Raw genomic sequence first — 14,243 nt, 5'->3', positions numbered from 1 at the left:
AGTTTATGAGCTATTTTGCTAACAGACAGAGTTGCCTATTAGTTAATGGCAATGGTTTAAGCAAAAAATATGTGTAGTGCTCAAAGTATATGTTGGGTATAATGCTCAGCTACTACCACAACAAATTTTAGCTCAATATCTGTAAAATTGGCTGAGTTACAGGCATTTTCGTGCCTCCCCGGATCAGTTGGCTGTGGCGGCCATCTTGAATTGTGTCGACTCCAAAAGGTAATCAGTTGTAGAGGTGCATTTAGTTGGTAATTCCCGAAAGTTTCATTAAAATCCGCGCTGTGGTTCGTGAGTTATTTTGGCAACAGACGCAGACGCGGGCAAAAACACCGTCCTCCGCCGTCAACCTTTCGGCGGCGGGCGATAAGCATGGAAGGACACATTCCACGAGTGAGACCGAGTGACATAGATTTTATATGTGTGAATAAATCATCTATCTGCTGATAGGACGCCTACAGTTGAGAGATGACGGTGTGTGACGGGGGGGGATCCCCTTTGAACCGAGCTGAAATGCGGCGTTTAATGTCCCGTTTTTTCCAGTTTCTACCTCGGAAAAAGCGCCCTTCTTCTGTAGTCACAGTTAATGCTTGAACTCGCAGTTTAATTATCAATTTGTCAAATAAAAATCCAAGTGTTAATATTTTTTGTGGGATTTAACAGTCCGCCCCGGCCGTGGAGTGAAAAAAAAACCGAGTGGGTGGATGGATGGGGGTCGCAGTCATCCTTACAAAAAAAAAGAAAAAAAGAAAAGCGATACTGCGCATGCGCTCGGATTTGAAGGGATATACGCCATATTGAATTCCCGTAGGAATCGGCTAGCATTCTTGCAGCTAGCGGTGTAGAGGGGCCAGCAAATCAATGGTCCGAATTCGGTCGTTTTTCCTTTTAATTTAGCTTCTTCTCGTAAACCCCGAACAGCGTAAGCGAGCCTCGACGGGTCCAGGGAACAGTGCGGAATCACGACGGGCTCGCTAAGGATAAAGGTACTTGTTTGGGGGGGGGAGGGGGGCTGCCAGAGAGAGAAGTTGAATGGATCCGAGGGTAGCCTGGATCCAGCCCGAACAGAAAGGACCTGCGAACGCCTTATGGATGCACGTCTGGGAGACCTCTCAGGGAGCGGGGACGCTCTCCGCTCGGCAGCAGCGGCAGCTCCACAACCAGAACCAGAACCACAGCCACTTCGTGGGCTACGCGGCGCTGGACGTTTTGAAGAATGTGGCGACCGCGGTCGCGTCGAGCAAGGCGAGCGTTTGCGGTAACGTCCCGGGCTGCCTGAGCGGCGGCAGCGGCCATCACGGCGCGGGGCCGGCGGCTCCGGCTCCCAGGCAGGGGACGGCGGCGTCCAACGGGACCGCGCGCAGCTCCGTCGCGGAGCCACCGGGCGGGGGTAGAGCCCTGCCCCAGAAGAAGACGAGCTCGGTCTCCTCCTCGTCTTCCCAGGAGTCGGAGACGGAGGGCTCTCCTCCTCCTCCCGGCCGCTCGCTCGAGAGGACTATGGGGGGGAGCGCGACGGGCGGCGCGCTCTTCTGCTCGAGGGACGGCGGCGCGGAGGGCAACGCGAACCTCTGCCACCACCGACACCCGGAGGAGCACCCGGCTTTAAATTTACCGCAGGTCTGCGGGAAGCGTCACCAGCAGGTCCCCCCCTCCGCGCACGCTAGCAGCTCACACAGTCACCACCCGGGCCGGAGGAAAAGCGACAACAAGGCGAGCACCTACGGGGCGAACTACTGGCTTTCGAACTGCGCCAATGGCAACTGTGCGAACACTTGGACGCCCTGGAAGACGAGGAAATACAAGCCCGGGGTGCTCGGGTGAGTCCCAGAACACTTTGTCTCTGATTCGGAGGTGATGGGGGAGGAGGAGGTGGGAGATTTAAAACTCAGCGTCCGCCTCGCTGCCGTTGCTAAAATGTCCGAGAGTTTGTTATTTCGAGCCGAATATATTTATAACTGGGAATATTATTTTTATCTATGACTGCACAAGCACTCCGGGGTGTTCTGGAGGTTTTTCTGTTCGTTGTATTCGCGTTTCTGAGGTTTTTTCCCCTCTTGTGTGCCGTCGGCCGATTGTTTCGGTTAGGCAGTGATTTCACGGCCCGGTGTTGTGCCGAATAAGGTTCCCCCCCGCCCGAAGCGGAAGGCGCTTTTCTTCGTGGTTTCAAAGCGACATACTGGCTCGTTTTTTAAAATAAAAACACCGATGTCTACAAGCTGTTTAGCAGCATATATCCGTGCACTGGATGCTTGGTACGAGTTTTTTTTTCTTCCGGAGTTGGAGGGAGGGAAATCCGATAACGTTTAAAAGCAGAACATCCGGTGTTGTGCCGAATAAAAGCACGGCATCCATTTAAAAAAAAAGAAGCACTCCGTTTACATAGGGTATATTTCAAAATAAAACGATAACATATATTTGTTCTAAAAAAGGACGATTTCGTTCCTCTTTTCTCTGTGAATCAGTTTGTTTGTGGACAAAGTACCAACTGGCTTCAAAATGTGCCCAATCTGCCTGGGGGCCTTTTTTCGATACAACACCGGATGCTCTGTTAAATGTCGAGGAGCCAGAAGTTATCTAACTAACAAGGTTTCCCTTTAGGCTTTAAGGGGTTTTGTTTTTAATTTCATCAGTCAGATTAGTTTGAAATAAAAAACAATTAAAATATGAACTCAATAAAACCTTTAGTAATGGGTATGGGGGGAAAAACCTAGTGTTCAGCATCCATTTGGCTCTTATTCATGATAATTTTTCTGAAAAATGTATTCGTTATAACCTAACATTACACAATAGGGTCCTAATATCAAGTCTTTCTAATATCGGTAACTGTAAACACATGTTGCTTTATTTATTCATAGGTTATTCTGGCTGTTTAGTGTGTGTAAATACGAGGAAAGAGCAAACCGATCTGCGCCGAAACACTTGTGTTGTTAGTCCTGTTTCAGCTTTGCTTTTATTTTATTGACAGAAGCTTTACCTGGAACGAAACAACACCCAACAAACCAAAATGAAGGACCTTTCAGCTCAACAGCAGCTCCATAATCGAATAATTGACGACCCGTTATGAAGCACTGGATGTTTTGTTTTTTAGTTTCGCATTTAGCAAATTGCTTGTGACATCTGGAGTGGCGGGTTGCACCCTTTAGAGAGATGTGCGTACAACATAGAAGTGTCTGGTGGAAGAGCAGTGCCTTGTGTGGGATACAATGGTGTCCCGATGTTCAAAACCGTTACCAGCGACAGTTTATTTCACATTTTGTCCATTTTGGATCGTCTTCCTGCTCACAGATGTATTGTCGCCACAGGGAGGATCGTTGGCAGAGTTTCGTTTTTCTTTACTGGTAACATCTGTTGTTATAAAAACCCGAAAAAGGACTATCATCTCTGATTAAAACGCGAAGCCTTCTCGCACAGCAATAAGAGAAGAGACAAAGGGGATGATGGAGTTGTTCTCACCTGTTTCACTCTGCCAGGTGGGACCAGATCCTGTTCATCCACCATCCCTGCTGGACTTTATGTAATCAGACGGCTTTCCTGTAGAGTGAATGATATTTAGAAGTCAAGTAAAATAAGAGTGCATCAAATCACTATCACACCTGGAAGAAATATGGCAAAACCTGCTCAGGACACTCACCCGTTTCTATTGTAGAATAAAGGTGCGGTCGCTATCTGACTCGTGTCAGGAGTTTAAGCAAAGCATGTTTTTTTTCTTTTAAGCGTATCAAACATTTGGCTTATTTGCACAAGTTTAAAATTGATGTTTATTTTTTTCTCTATCAGGCAAAAATACACTCGAGAATATTAGCTTGTCCATCAATTTACACATCAGGACGTAATAAAATGATCTGGTCTTTACCTCGAGAGTTTAAATTCCTCTGTGTCATTTATTTATTAAACAAAGGCAAAATGGATGAGATGTGTGTGTGTGTGTAGCTTGTAGAGCCTCCTTCAGCGACGATAACTTGACGTTTTCTCTACGACTTTAACATTTTTCAAGCTCATAAAAACAACCTTTTCTTAATAACGCACCAGTGTGTCAGACCGCCACATCAGCTAATATTAAACCTCTGCACTTTTGGCGCCGTTTGTTCAGTTCATCGCCGTTTTTGGAACCAAACGTGTTACCGAGCGTGTTGCAAAGCAAACGTGCAGAGCATAAAGAGGCCGTGTGTGTGTGACGTGTGTCCCGATGGTGCTGAGGCAGCCGAATGTATCAGTCAAACCTTGAGAAAAATATAAAAGTTTAATTTTAGCTAATTCTTTCACACTGGTGTAATGCCGTTGAGGAATAGCTGCTTGTTTTAAGCCCCAAAAAATGTATAAAAATCAGACTCCTGTTTGGCTAACTACTAGTTTAGCCTGAATGAAGACTTCTTGCTCTTTCTCCAAACTCCAGGCTCTATAATTGATGCCTCGGCTGCTGTTGATAACTATAAAACAGGACATCCCTTCAGAGTTGACCGGACTGTCCCTTTAAGGTCCCACTGCAGCGTTCAGTCAGGCTGAGCTCTGGACTTTGATTCATTTAGGTCCAGTTTTCAGCTGTCAGATCCTTTGGTCTACAGATGCATTCAGGGTCGACTCAAAAGCCCAAACCATCAGCCCTCCACCTCCGTACTGACAGCTGGCATGAGGCATTTGTGTAGATATGTTGAGTTTGGAGCTGTTGCATTGTGGGTAAACATGTCTACTTTGGTCTCATCTGACCCAGAGGCTTTTAGGTTTCTCTAAATTTGACACAATCTGAACTTTGGAGGAATAAGCAGCTGTCTTTAATGTTTTCCACTCTCTGTAGAATAATAGACTCGAACATATTTGGAAATGACCTTTAACCCCTTCAGCAGTTGCTCCTCTAAGGCCATTGCTGTTCTCTTTCCGCCTTGGCATTGTGTTAACGCACACCTGTCTGCTCCAGAGCAGCAAATAAACAAAACTCCTGCTTTTGTAGTTAATCAATACATTTGATCAGCAGCTCCCGGCTGAGACTGAACCTCCTTAAATGCTACAGAAGCAAAAGTAAACGTAGTTTTTCCACACGGCTTTTCCATTTTGGCACTGTTATTGTTTAATAATAACACAGTGCGTGTTTCTGAATATTTTAGAATCTGATAAGGACCAGATTGTGTTTATTACGTCCTGGTAGACCTGAAAGAGGGTGGACTTTTGTTTTTTTTTTTTCCCTTCTTCTTCCATGACTGCACACTGTCACAGATATAATCAGATCAATAATAATATAATACTCGGGGACAAGGTTGTTTCAGACTGGAGAGCATAAATTGAACGATAACCTTTTTGTTCCCTCAGTCCAGTCCGTGTGCTGCGAATAACTTTGATTTAATTTTTTTTTTCAGGCTCCATGAAGAGGTGGTGGACTTCTACAACTTCATGTCCCCCCGGCCCGAAGAGGCAGCGATGAGGAAGGAGGTGGTGACGCGAATCAAGCGAATCATCACCGAGCTGTGGCCCAAAGCGGACGTAAGACGCGCGGCGAGGCCTCGCATTTCGAACCGGCGCGACTCACCCAGCGGCGCTGCTTCGATAGAGCTCCCCGCTCTTTACTTAATCACGTAAAGGCCCGAGCGGCGGGGATTTATCGGCCGCCAGCCCCCCCCGCTTCCGCTGAAAGCCACATTGTCAGGTAGATGGATGGAGGCCGTCATTTGTTCCAGCCTCCTTTCCCTTTCAGGCTGTTATTCCTGGCCTGTCCTTGCGCCGCTGCCTCTGCGTTTTTTAACAGGAGGAAAAAGGAAAGGACTCAATTCCGATCCTCTGGAGAGCTTTCACTCGAAGCCTCCAAAGCGCAGCCTTTTTGTTCCTAAGCTGTTGTGTACTCAATCTGGCAGCATACTAATCCTGACGGTGTAGAGTATTCCTTAAGAGGAACCCCGGGAAGCTTAGTTCCTGATAGTTTTATATCCTTATCATCACTTCTAAAGGGATCGGGGACAATCTAACACTCGAGAAAGTGAAATATCACGTACACCGTGGTTATCTTTAACATTTAAACAGCCCTACAAATGTCTAAATGTTTTAAACATATCCAATTTTTTTCTTTTTTTTTTTTTACTAGGTTCAGATATTTGGCAGCTTCAGCACAGGACTGTACCTTCCAACCAGGTGAGATTTAAGTTTGTACGTTTCTAAAAACAAGAAAATTCCACCTATTCCTGTAAGTGAACGCCCGTTGCACTTTCTCCCGCACAGCGACATCGACCTGGTCGTGTTCGGATCCTGGGAGCGACCCCCGCTGCAGGAGCTGGAGCAGGCGCTCCGCGAGCACAACGTGGCGGAACCCGACTCCATTAAAGTGTTGGACAAAGCTACAGTGAGTGGAGGCCTTCGTCTTGTTTTGTTTTTTGTTTTTTTTCTCTCCTCTTCTAGCTGTTTGGGAAAACTGCGCCGCTGTTCGTTTCTGGCATTCGTGTTCTTTTTAAAAAAAAAAAAAAAGGCCAAACCAGTTTGCGATCCCAGACCTTTATGAAGAGACGTAAAAAGTTTGAAATCTTACCAGTTAAAGGTGGCTTCTTGGAGCCGTTTGTATTCACAGCAGCCATGTTTAGTCCTCTTTAATCCAACTCCGGTTCGTTTGAGGTGTGAATGCGCAGTCCAACTCTGATGTGGACCAAACAACGCGATCTCTGATCCGCCTGAAAGATATGAGTCGGACCAGAGACGAGGACAGGGAAGACGTGGGCAGCTTTGTGGAATGGTGTTGCAGCCACCGCCGTGCTTGACAGTTTGCATGAGCCATTTGTGCTGATACAGCGCTGTGTGCATCATGGGTCAACATCTTCACCCTGAGTCAGGGACAGGCAACCCTGGTCCTCGAGGGCCACTATCCTGCATGTTTTACTTGTTTCTCTGCTCCAACACACCTGATCTGAATCAGTGGGTGGCAGTCAGAGGTTAAGCCAGGTGAAGAGGTGATTTAACCACTGAATCAGGTGTGTTGGAGCAGGGAAACAAGTAAAACATGCAGGATAGTGGCCCTCGAGGACCAGGGTTGCCCACCCCTGCCTTAAGTCATGCTGCCATTTTCCTTTTAGAGAGAAGAGGCTTTCTGTTGGCCACCCTTCTATACAAGTTTAACTTTAACCTACTAATGTCCTGATACGTGAAACCCGAAAATTAAAACATGGTAGGTTGTCTTTTTTCCCCCTCATACTGTGTTTTCTGAAGAAGCTCAGATCCTTTCAGCGTTTGAGGTGAGATACTGAAGATCTTGATCAGTTTGTAGTAAACAAAAACTTGCCCTCCGCTGCGCTGTGGTCTGCCGGAGGAGCAGCATCAGTGCCTAGAGACGCCCACAGGCTCAATAAAGCCATCAGTAAGGCTGTGTAAAATCATTAGGAAGAACACAGGAGGCGGCCGAGGACACCCTACAGGGGACAGCAGCCTGTTTTTAAGATTACTGCTGAGAAACTAAAATATATGATTCATTCCTGACATAAGTTGTATTCTCCCTTTGCTCTGTGTTGCCGTGGCGATATAATCCCCCCTCCTTTTCGTTCAGGTGCCAATCATCAAACTGACGGACCAAGAGACCGAGGTGAAAGTGGACATCTGCTTCAACATGAACTCTGGGGTGAAGGCGGCGAGCTTCATCAAAGACTACTTAAAGGTCAGAGGGGCCTCTTGCCCCCGAATCTGTTCGCGTCATTTCCGTCAGCGGAACGGCTCGATAGACGGGGCGCGGACTGAGCGAGATGAGATCAGCCGGGACGTCCAGATGGAGGATTAGCACAGCAGCCTTGTTTGATTTTTAAAGACGTCGGCGTAGCGCTGTGAGAAAAATTCCCACGTTTTCAGTCGGACAAGCCAGCAGTCTGAAGCGTTACTTCCCTCCGTCTGGTCCAGCAGAGCCCAAACGCCACGCACCGCCAGGGTTTAACTCGACCCGAGTCTCGCCGTTCAGCCGCGGGACGTTTCACCTCGGGGCTCCGAAAGGATTCCTGCGGGATTTTTAGCCGTTACAGGAAAGGAATTTCTGAGCGCTTATGTTCCAGCAAGATGTCCGATTATTTTCCCTTTGTGGTGGTTTTCCGGTTCACGCGTCGTACTCCGATTCGCTGGGAGCACGTGTCAGAGCGTAAACGTCCCCCTGGAAAAGGGGGACATTCACACGCCTCTGCTCAGAGGCAGCAGCCACAGCTCCAAAAGAAATTTCACCATTAACGTTTGCATCTTCGTCTATCTTTTTCCAGTTGGCCCTGTTTGGACAGCACCTGCTAACACTCACAGCGGCCACATTTACTGCTGTGAACTCAGTGTGACGTCATGCCCTCTTCAGGCCATTTCAGGACCTGGAGGCTGTTCACCCTGGAGTCACTTTCAAAACGTTTTGTGAAAGGCCGCAGCAAAAACAATCAGATTTGAGCATGAAGACTTGCAGTGTGAACGTAGCCTAAGTGGGCAAACTACCGTATTTTCCGCGCTATAGGGCGCACTGGATTATCAGGAGCACTGTCAATGAATGATCCATTTTCAAACTTTTGTCACCTATAAGGCGCTTTAAGCGAAACAAAACAGCCCCGTCTTTTCGGAGAATACTGCACCGACGTAAAGGACCCCCACATACTCGGGCGTACTTCGTCCGCCGGACACCTTCCACGCAAAGATCAACTTTTATGACCGCATACGCGTGCTCGGCGTCGCACAATAAACTGCCCGGCAAGAAACGGTGTTCACGTTGAACTGTTCTGTGCGCGACACAGACCTCTCTAAGGTGAGAATCGGCGCCAGCGCACAGCGTGACCGCCGCTCTCTGAGAGCGCTGACAGGTGTGCGGTGGCTGCCCTGGTGTTGAAGAAACGGGACTAAAGGCATCTTCTTTTCTTTTGTTTTTTTTAAAGCTAAGAGGCAAGCGATCGCTTCCTCCTCGTCCGGCGATGCGGACAGTACGCCTGAGTATGTGGGGGCCTAATGCTGCGAGCAGCGCAGCTTTGTAGTTTACTAAAGTCGTACTGAAACATCACGACTTCTTACATATATAAGGCACTCCGGATTATAAGGCACACCGTAGTTTTTTGAGAAAATTGAAGGCTTTTAAGTGCGCCTTATAGTCCGGAAAATACGGTACTTTAGTTTCGTCCTCATGGAGTCGTCGTGATCTCCGGTGACGCTGTGGGCTCTCTGGAGCTGAAGCAGGTGTCGGTAGCAGCGTTCAGAGTCCAGGTTTCTGCAGCACAGAGAAGACAAGAGGAGTGTAGCTTTGGTAGAAAACAATCCGCCCTTCCAAACAAATTGAGCGTTTTTGCTAACAGACAGACAAACACATTTCATCTTTTTTTGTTTATACTGGTAACAATGTGCAGTTTTTCTCTGACTTGTACAACCGAAGGATCTGACTCCACCTAACCTGCTGTCCCGTTTCAGGAGTACCCGGTTCTGCCTTACCTGATCTTTGTCCTGAAGCAGTTTCTGCTGCAGAGAGATCTGAATGAAGTCTTCACTGGGGGCATTAGCTCCTACAGCCTCATCCTGATGGTCATTAGTTTCCTCCAGGTACAGCACATTCCAGCACGCAGTAGTTCGTATAAAGCAGCACTGACACACGTGACAACACTTCAGCTGAGTATCGTTTGGAAACATTTGTGGTGTTGTGCACTGATCTACAGCTTAGTCGTCTTTTCTTTTTCTGCTCTCAGCTCCATCCTCGTATCGACGCCCGAATCCCCAACCAGAACCTGGGCATGTTACTGATCGAGTTCTTTGAGCTGTACGGCCGCCAGTTCAACTACTTGAAAACAGCGATTCGCCTCGCGAACGGAGGCGCATACGTAGCCAAAGAGGAGATGATGAAGGTCATGACCAACGGGAACAGGCCGTCCATGCTCTGCATAGAGGACCCCCTGGTTCCGGGTAAGTCTGTCCCGATCCACCACGCAGAAACGACGGCTGGCTTTAACGGGGTAATGTTTTGAAGCTAACGTGAATCCGAAGGAAGTCATAAACCGTCCTGGAGAGTTTAAGTTTTTTCTGCTCCAACACACCTCCTCATCCGTTTAAAGCAAGAACACAAATTAATAATTAAATATAGAAGAAATGGCTATTTTCTGTGATCACTCAGAGGTGTGACACATCGAAAGAACACCAACAAGACAGGAAATATCAAACACGGACAGTGTGTGGGGGGAAATGGTTGTAATTAATTGTGTAAACTGACCCAAAACTCCAACAGCTGAGTCGTTCTTCAGCTTCCTGAAGGATGAGAAGGTTTGATGGACGTGGTTAGTTTAGTCCTGGAGAGCCACTTGTTTCTCTGCTCCAACACACCTGATTCAGAGGTTCAATCACCTCTTCATGTTCTGCAGAAGCCTGTTAATCACCCATTGATTCAAACCAGGTGTTTTGGAGAGGAGAAACAAGTAAAACCTGCAGGATGGTGGCCCTCCAGGACCAGGGTTGCCTACACCTGCCGTAAAAGCTTAAGTCTCAGTTTTACTCCAAAAGAAGTCGAGAAGTCAGTTTGCGAGACGTTCGTTTTCTTACACACCTTTCAGAAAACCCACGAAGCTCCTCCCTCCTCCTGCAGCATTAAAACGGGTTTCTTCCCGCCATCTTCTCAGCTCTCCTGTCCTTGTTTTGTCATAAAGACGGCTGTATTTTCTAACAGCCTCCAGCTGCTTCTCAGCAGAAGCAAAATGGCTCCATTAAAGCTCACCGGCTTTTAAGCATAAACGACTCCTGACCAATCACACGACACTCGGAGCAAACCTCTGTGAGAAACGGTTCAGTCAGGGCCTTGTGTCGCGAAGCTGCTACGAGAACAAAATGACGCAATTTTCATCACGCAGCTACGTGACTGAGAGCCAACTTTGTGACTTCTCATGGAGGACGATGTTTTATTTTCACTGTATTTACTCAGTTTTCGTTTTTCTCATGTAGGTAACGATGTGGGGAGGGGTTCTTACGGTGCCATGCAAGTCAAGCAGGCGTTTGACTACGCCTACATTGTGCTGAGTCATGCTGTGTCCCCTCTTGCTCGGTCGTATCCCAATAAAGACTGCGAAAGGTCAGAGTTGAGTCCGCTCAGAACTGGTTTGTGTTTCATGGACTAAAGCGGTGTTGGTTGAAAATAAATAAATATAAATAAAAATGCTTCTCTGTTGCGCCCGCAGCACGTTGGGGAGGATCATCAGGTTGACCCAGGAAGTTATCAAGTACAGGGAGTGGATCATCAAGAAGTGGGGGGGCAAGGATTCACCGCGAGCGGACGACAGAGGTACAAATCAGAGTTTCAGGCGCTTGGAACGGGATTGTGTTGTATTACGACTAAAACCGAACGAGTCCAGATTACTGAAGAGCACGCCTCTGATTTTTTTTTTTTTTTTTTGAAGCAGTGACGTCGCCCAAAGAGCCAGTTTCCCATCAGGAGCCGTGTGAGCCCGGCGGTGGGGGGGTCGGCGGTTCAGAAGAGCAGCAAAGGGACTCGGTGTCGCCTCACAGCGCCGACTCGCCCATGTCCATCTCCAGCCCCCAGCAGCACTCCTCGGACTCATCGGTGTCGTCGCTGTCCGGATCGGACAACGTGAGCGCGGCGCGGCGAGATAATAACACGCTCCGCGTTCACGTGTGGTTTGGTAATCTTCCCGTTTGCTCTTTCAGGACTCCGATTCAGCAGTGCCATGCCCCCTCCCTCCGCCAGCCTTACCAGCATATGTGTCCTTCCCCCCCCTTGCTTTGGCCTTAGCGCCGGGCCTCAACATGGCAACCGGAAAGCCCGGCGTGGGAGGGCACCATCTGCTCCTTCCGCCAGGTTCACAGGTAGGAGAGTCGAGCCGAAAACTGTCGTTCGCGGGAGTCTGTTTCTGGTCCGGCGGCGAAACCCAAACGCTCCGCCCTCTCTCCTCCGCGCAGGCTCACGTCTCGCTGGCCGGGGCTCTCGCGCTGCACTCCATGCCTGGCAGACAGGTGTGTATGGACACCGGGCTCCCTCCTTTCTTCCACTTGCCCCCCCCGGCCCACGCTCCCGCCCCTTCCAGCCCCCAGCCTCCGCCCAGCCCCCACTCCGGCCACACACACAAGGTAGGCGCCGGACGCTGCAAACACACACACACATTTAACACTGCTGTCTCTCTCCCTGAAGCTGTTCTCACCCTTTGAGCTGACATCTTTGTTTTAGTCTGTTTTGCTCTTTTCATATTTTCTTCTTTTCATTTTTGAATGAATGTTTTCATCAACAGTCAAGCTTGTTACTTTACGATTTACAAAGGCAAAACTACATGCTGCTGATTCTAAAATAATTATAATCTTTTAGTTAGCGGTGTAGCTTCGTATCTGATAATAAAGCCACTGATGTCACAGATACTCTGAAAACAAAGGCCTGGATTCACTAAAGATGAGCAGCGCCTTGTGTTTGTTCCATTTTTTTTGCATCTGCTACCTGCTCCATCTCAGCCTGAAATAGAGCTAATTATTTGTCAAAGCAGACGGCAATTTGTGTTTGCAATTTTCACTCTTTTGGCGTTTGTAAATCAACTAGAAAAAAAGTGTTCTCTGCAAAAATGTAGTCAGAACACTAGCTTAAACGAGCAGAACATTAGCTAAATAAGCGAAACACTAGTCATAACGAGCGGAACAGTGAAAAGCTTAAAGAAGTAAATCGTAGCAAAAAGCTAAAACTAGTTCAACATTACTTAAAGCCTAAAACCAGCAAAAGAGCAGTTAAATTCCAGCTGTTAACGTGAATGTGACGTAGCATTTGTAGAAAGGTTTTATAATCAGAAGGTTTTTATTCTAAATCTAAATCACAACAACAGGATTTTAGGCACTTTTAGGACCGTTTGTTTGTAGGTGCCACAACGCCTGACACATTACTAAGTCCTGAGACACAAATAACATGTCAGGAGATAAATATTTGTCACAAACAGCTCGTAAGAAGGGACCACTGTTATTTATGTGACTGTGTGGGTTTTCCTGTAAATGTGCAAAAACAAGAAAAACCTTTCCATCAGCCCAGAAAGATGCTGTATGTCCGACAGCACAGGTTGAAGCTCACGTCTCCCTTTTATGAGAGCTTTGTGAATTAGATGCAGGAAACTCTTAACTTGTGGCCAATATGGGTCAGAGTTTTAAGGAAAAAGTGTAAAAAAAACAGTTTTTCTCACAGAAAATGTTCTTTGCTGTGTTGTAACGCAGCAGCAAAGTTTAATTCTGTGAAATATCTGGGTTACTGTGGACAGAGGGTTGTTGTAACTCAGGAGAATTAGGATTCAGCTTTTCTTTTCTCTCCCCCCTCCTCCTCCTCCTTCCAGAACGGGACAAAGTTCAACATGAAGGGCTTCTTCAGCCAGCCGCTGGTGAACAGCGCCGCCGTGGCGAACCGCGGACACACCCAGTATCACGGCAAGTCCTGGCGGCGCAGGAAGAGGGACGGCCTCCCCGTCAGCCTCAGCAGATAGAAACCGCTCGCGTCCCGCAGGGAGGCCGGGCCGTCTGCCCCCCCTTCCTCCTGCTGTCCCGTTCCTTTTTGGTCTCCTCCCCGGTGTTACGTTCCCGTCAGTATTTGTTTTCCTCAGACCCTTCAACTGACCTCGTCCTGACCCCTGCAGCCAAGCTGCTCGTGGTTTGGTGTTACACATCTTCTACTTTTAGGTTGTTTTTTTTTTTTACAGCACACTTAAGAACAAGCCCCTTTTTTTTCCATTTTGTGCAATAATGTTATTTTTCTTATTGAAATTAAAGTGCTTATTTAATTTTTTTAATTTTTTTTCATTGTGTGTGTTTACATAAAGGCATTTTTTTATACTGTTGTTTTTATGTCTTTGTAAAGTTTTAGATTTTTTTTTCCGTTTACAAGACGTTTCCTTGGGCAGCATGTCTGTGTCGTGATGCGTCATTAGGTTGAAATGGACCCTGATTCAACCCCCCCCCCCACCTCCACCTCCTCTTTACGGCTCTTATTCGTTTCATTTATTGAAGAAAGCTGGACCATTTTAGGGCAACACTCCTCCTTGTTTCTTCCCGAGCGTTGGGGAAACAGGATGGATTGTAAGACACGGAGGAGGAAGGCGAACAGGATGGGTAAAAAAAAAATGTCAGGTAGGCTTTTGAATTCCCGCCTGCAGATTGTGTGTGTGTGTGTGTTACTGCCATGTTTTTAGGCACTGGAAGGCGCCTGAAAGTTTCCCTCTGGCTGATTGTTTTTTTTTTTTCTTTTCCCCACCACTGAAAGTAACGTAGAAAGAACAGCTTCCCGAGCAGCGCTAGACTGACAGAGGGAGGGAGGGGGTGGGGAT

At 47.5% G+C, this 14,243-nt stretch overlaps 1 protein-coding gene and 1 long non-coding RNA gene across 5 annotated transcripts; one reads left to right on the top strand and one right to left on the bottom strand.

The window, feature by feature from the left end:
* The first annotated feature begins 772 nt into the window (after window positions 1-772).
* On the top strand, window positions 773-14,229 carry tent4a (terminal nucleotidyltransferase 4A). Of its 4 annotated transcripts, none has more exons than XM_037975889.1 (13): window positions 773-1,823; window positions 5,355-5,478; window positions 6,074-6,120; window positions 6,208-6,328; window positions 7,517-7,624; window positions 9,379-9,507; window positions 9,651-9,864; window positions 10,891-11,023; window positions 11,124-11,227; window positions 11,346-11,533; window positions 11,611-11,769; window positions 11,863-12,030; window positions 13,260-14,229. In XM_037975889.1, the coding sequence occupies exons 1-13, from the start codon at window positions 1,039-1,041 to the stop codon at window positions 13,404-13,406; spliced, it is 2,427 nt and encodes an 808-aa protein (XP_037831817.1). In that variant the 5' UTR covers window positions 773-1,038; the 3' UTR covers window positions 13,407-14,229. The 4 variants fall into 4 exon arrangements, with proteins under 4 accessions (XP_037831817.1, XP_037831816.1, XP_017276472.1 ...); XM_037975888.1 differs by having other exon boundaries at window positions 774-1,823; window positions 11,343-11,533; XM_017420983.3 differs by having other exon boundaries at window positions 775-1,823; window positions 10,891-11,017.
* LOC119617064 lies at window positions 9,043-10,270 on the bottom strand. Its single transcript, XR_005233232.1, has 2 exons — window positions 10,169-10,270; window positions 9,043-9,181 (listed from the first exon to the last, which is right to left on the bottom strand). It is a non-coding gene; the product is annotated as an uncharacterized LOC119617064 (long non-coding RNA).
* Window positions 14,230-14,243: the final 14 nt, after the last annotated feature.

The sequence above is a fragment of the Kryptolebias marmoratus genome, linkage group LG5 (genome assembly GCF_001649575.2).
Source record: "Kryptolebias marmoratus isolate JLee-2015 linkage group LG5, ASM164957v2, whole genome shotgun sequence".
NCBI lineage: Eukaryota > Metazoa > Chordata > Actinopteri > Cyprinodontiformes > Rivulidae > Kryptolebias > Kryptolebias marmoratus.
The sequence above is the reverse complement of the archived record's forward strand: the minus strand, read 5'-3'. Positions and strand labels throughout refer to the sequence as shown.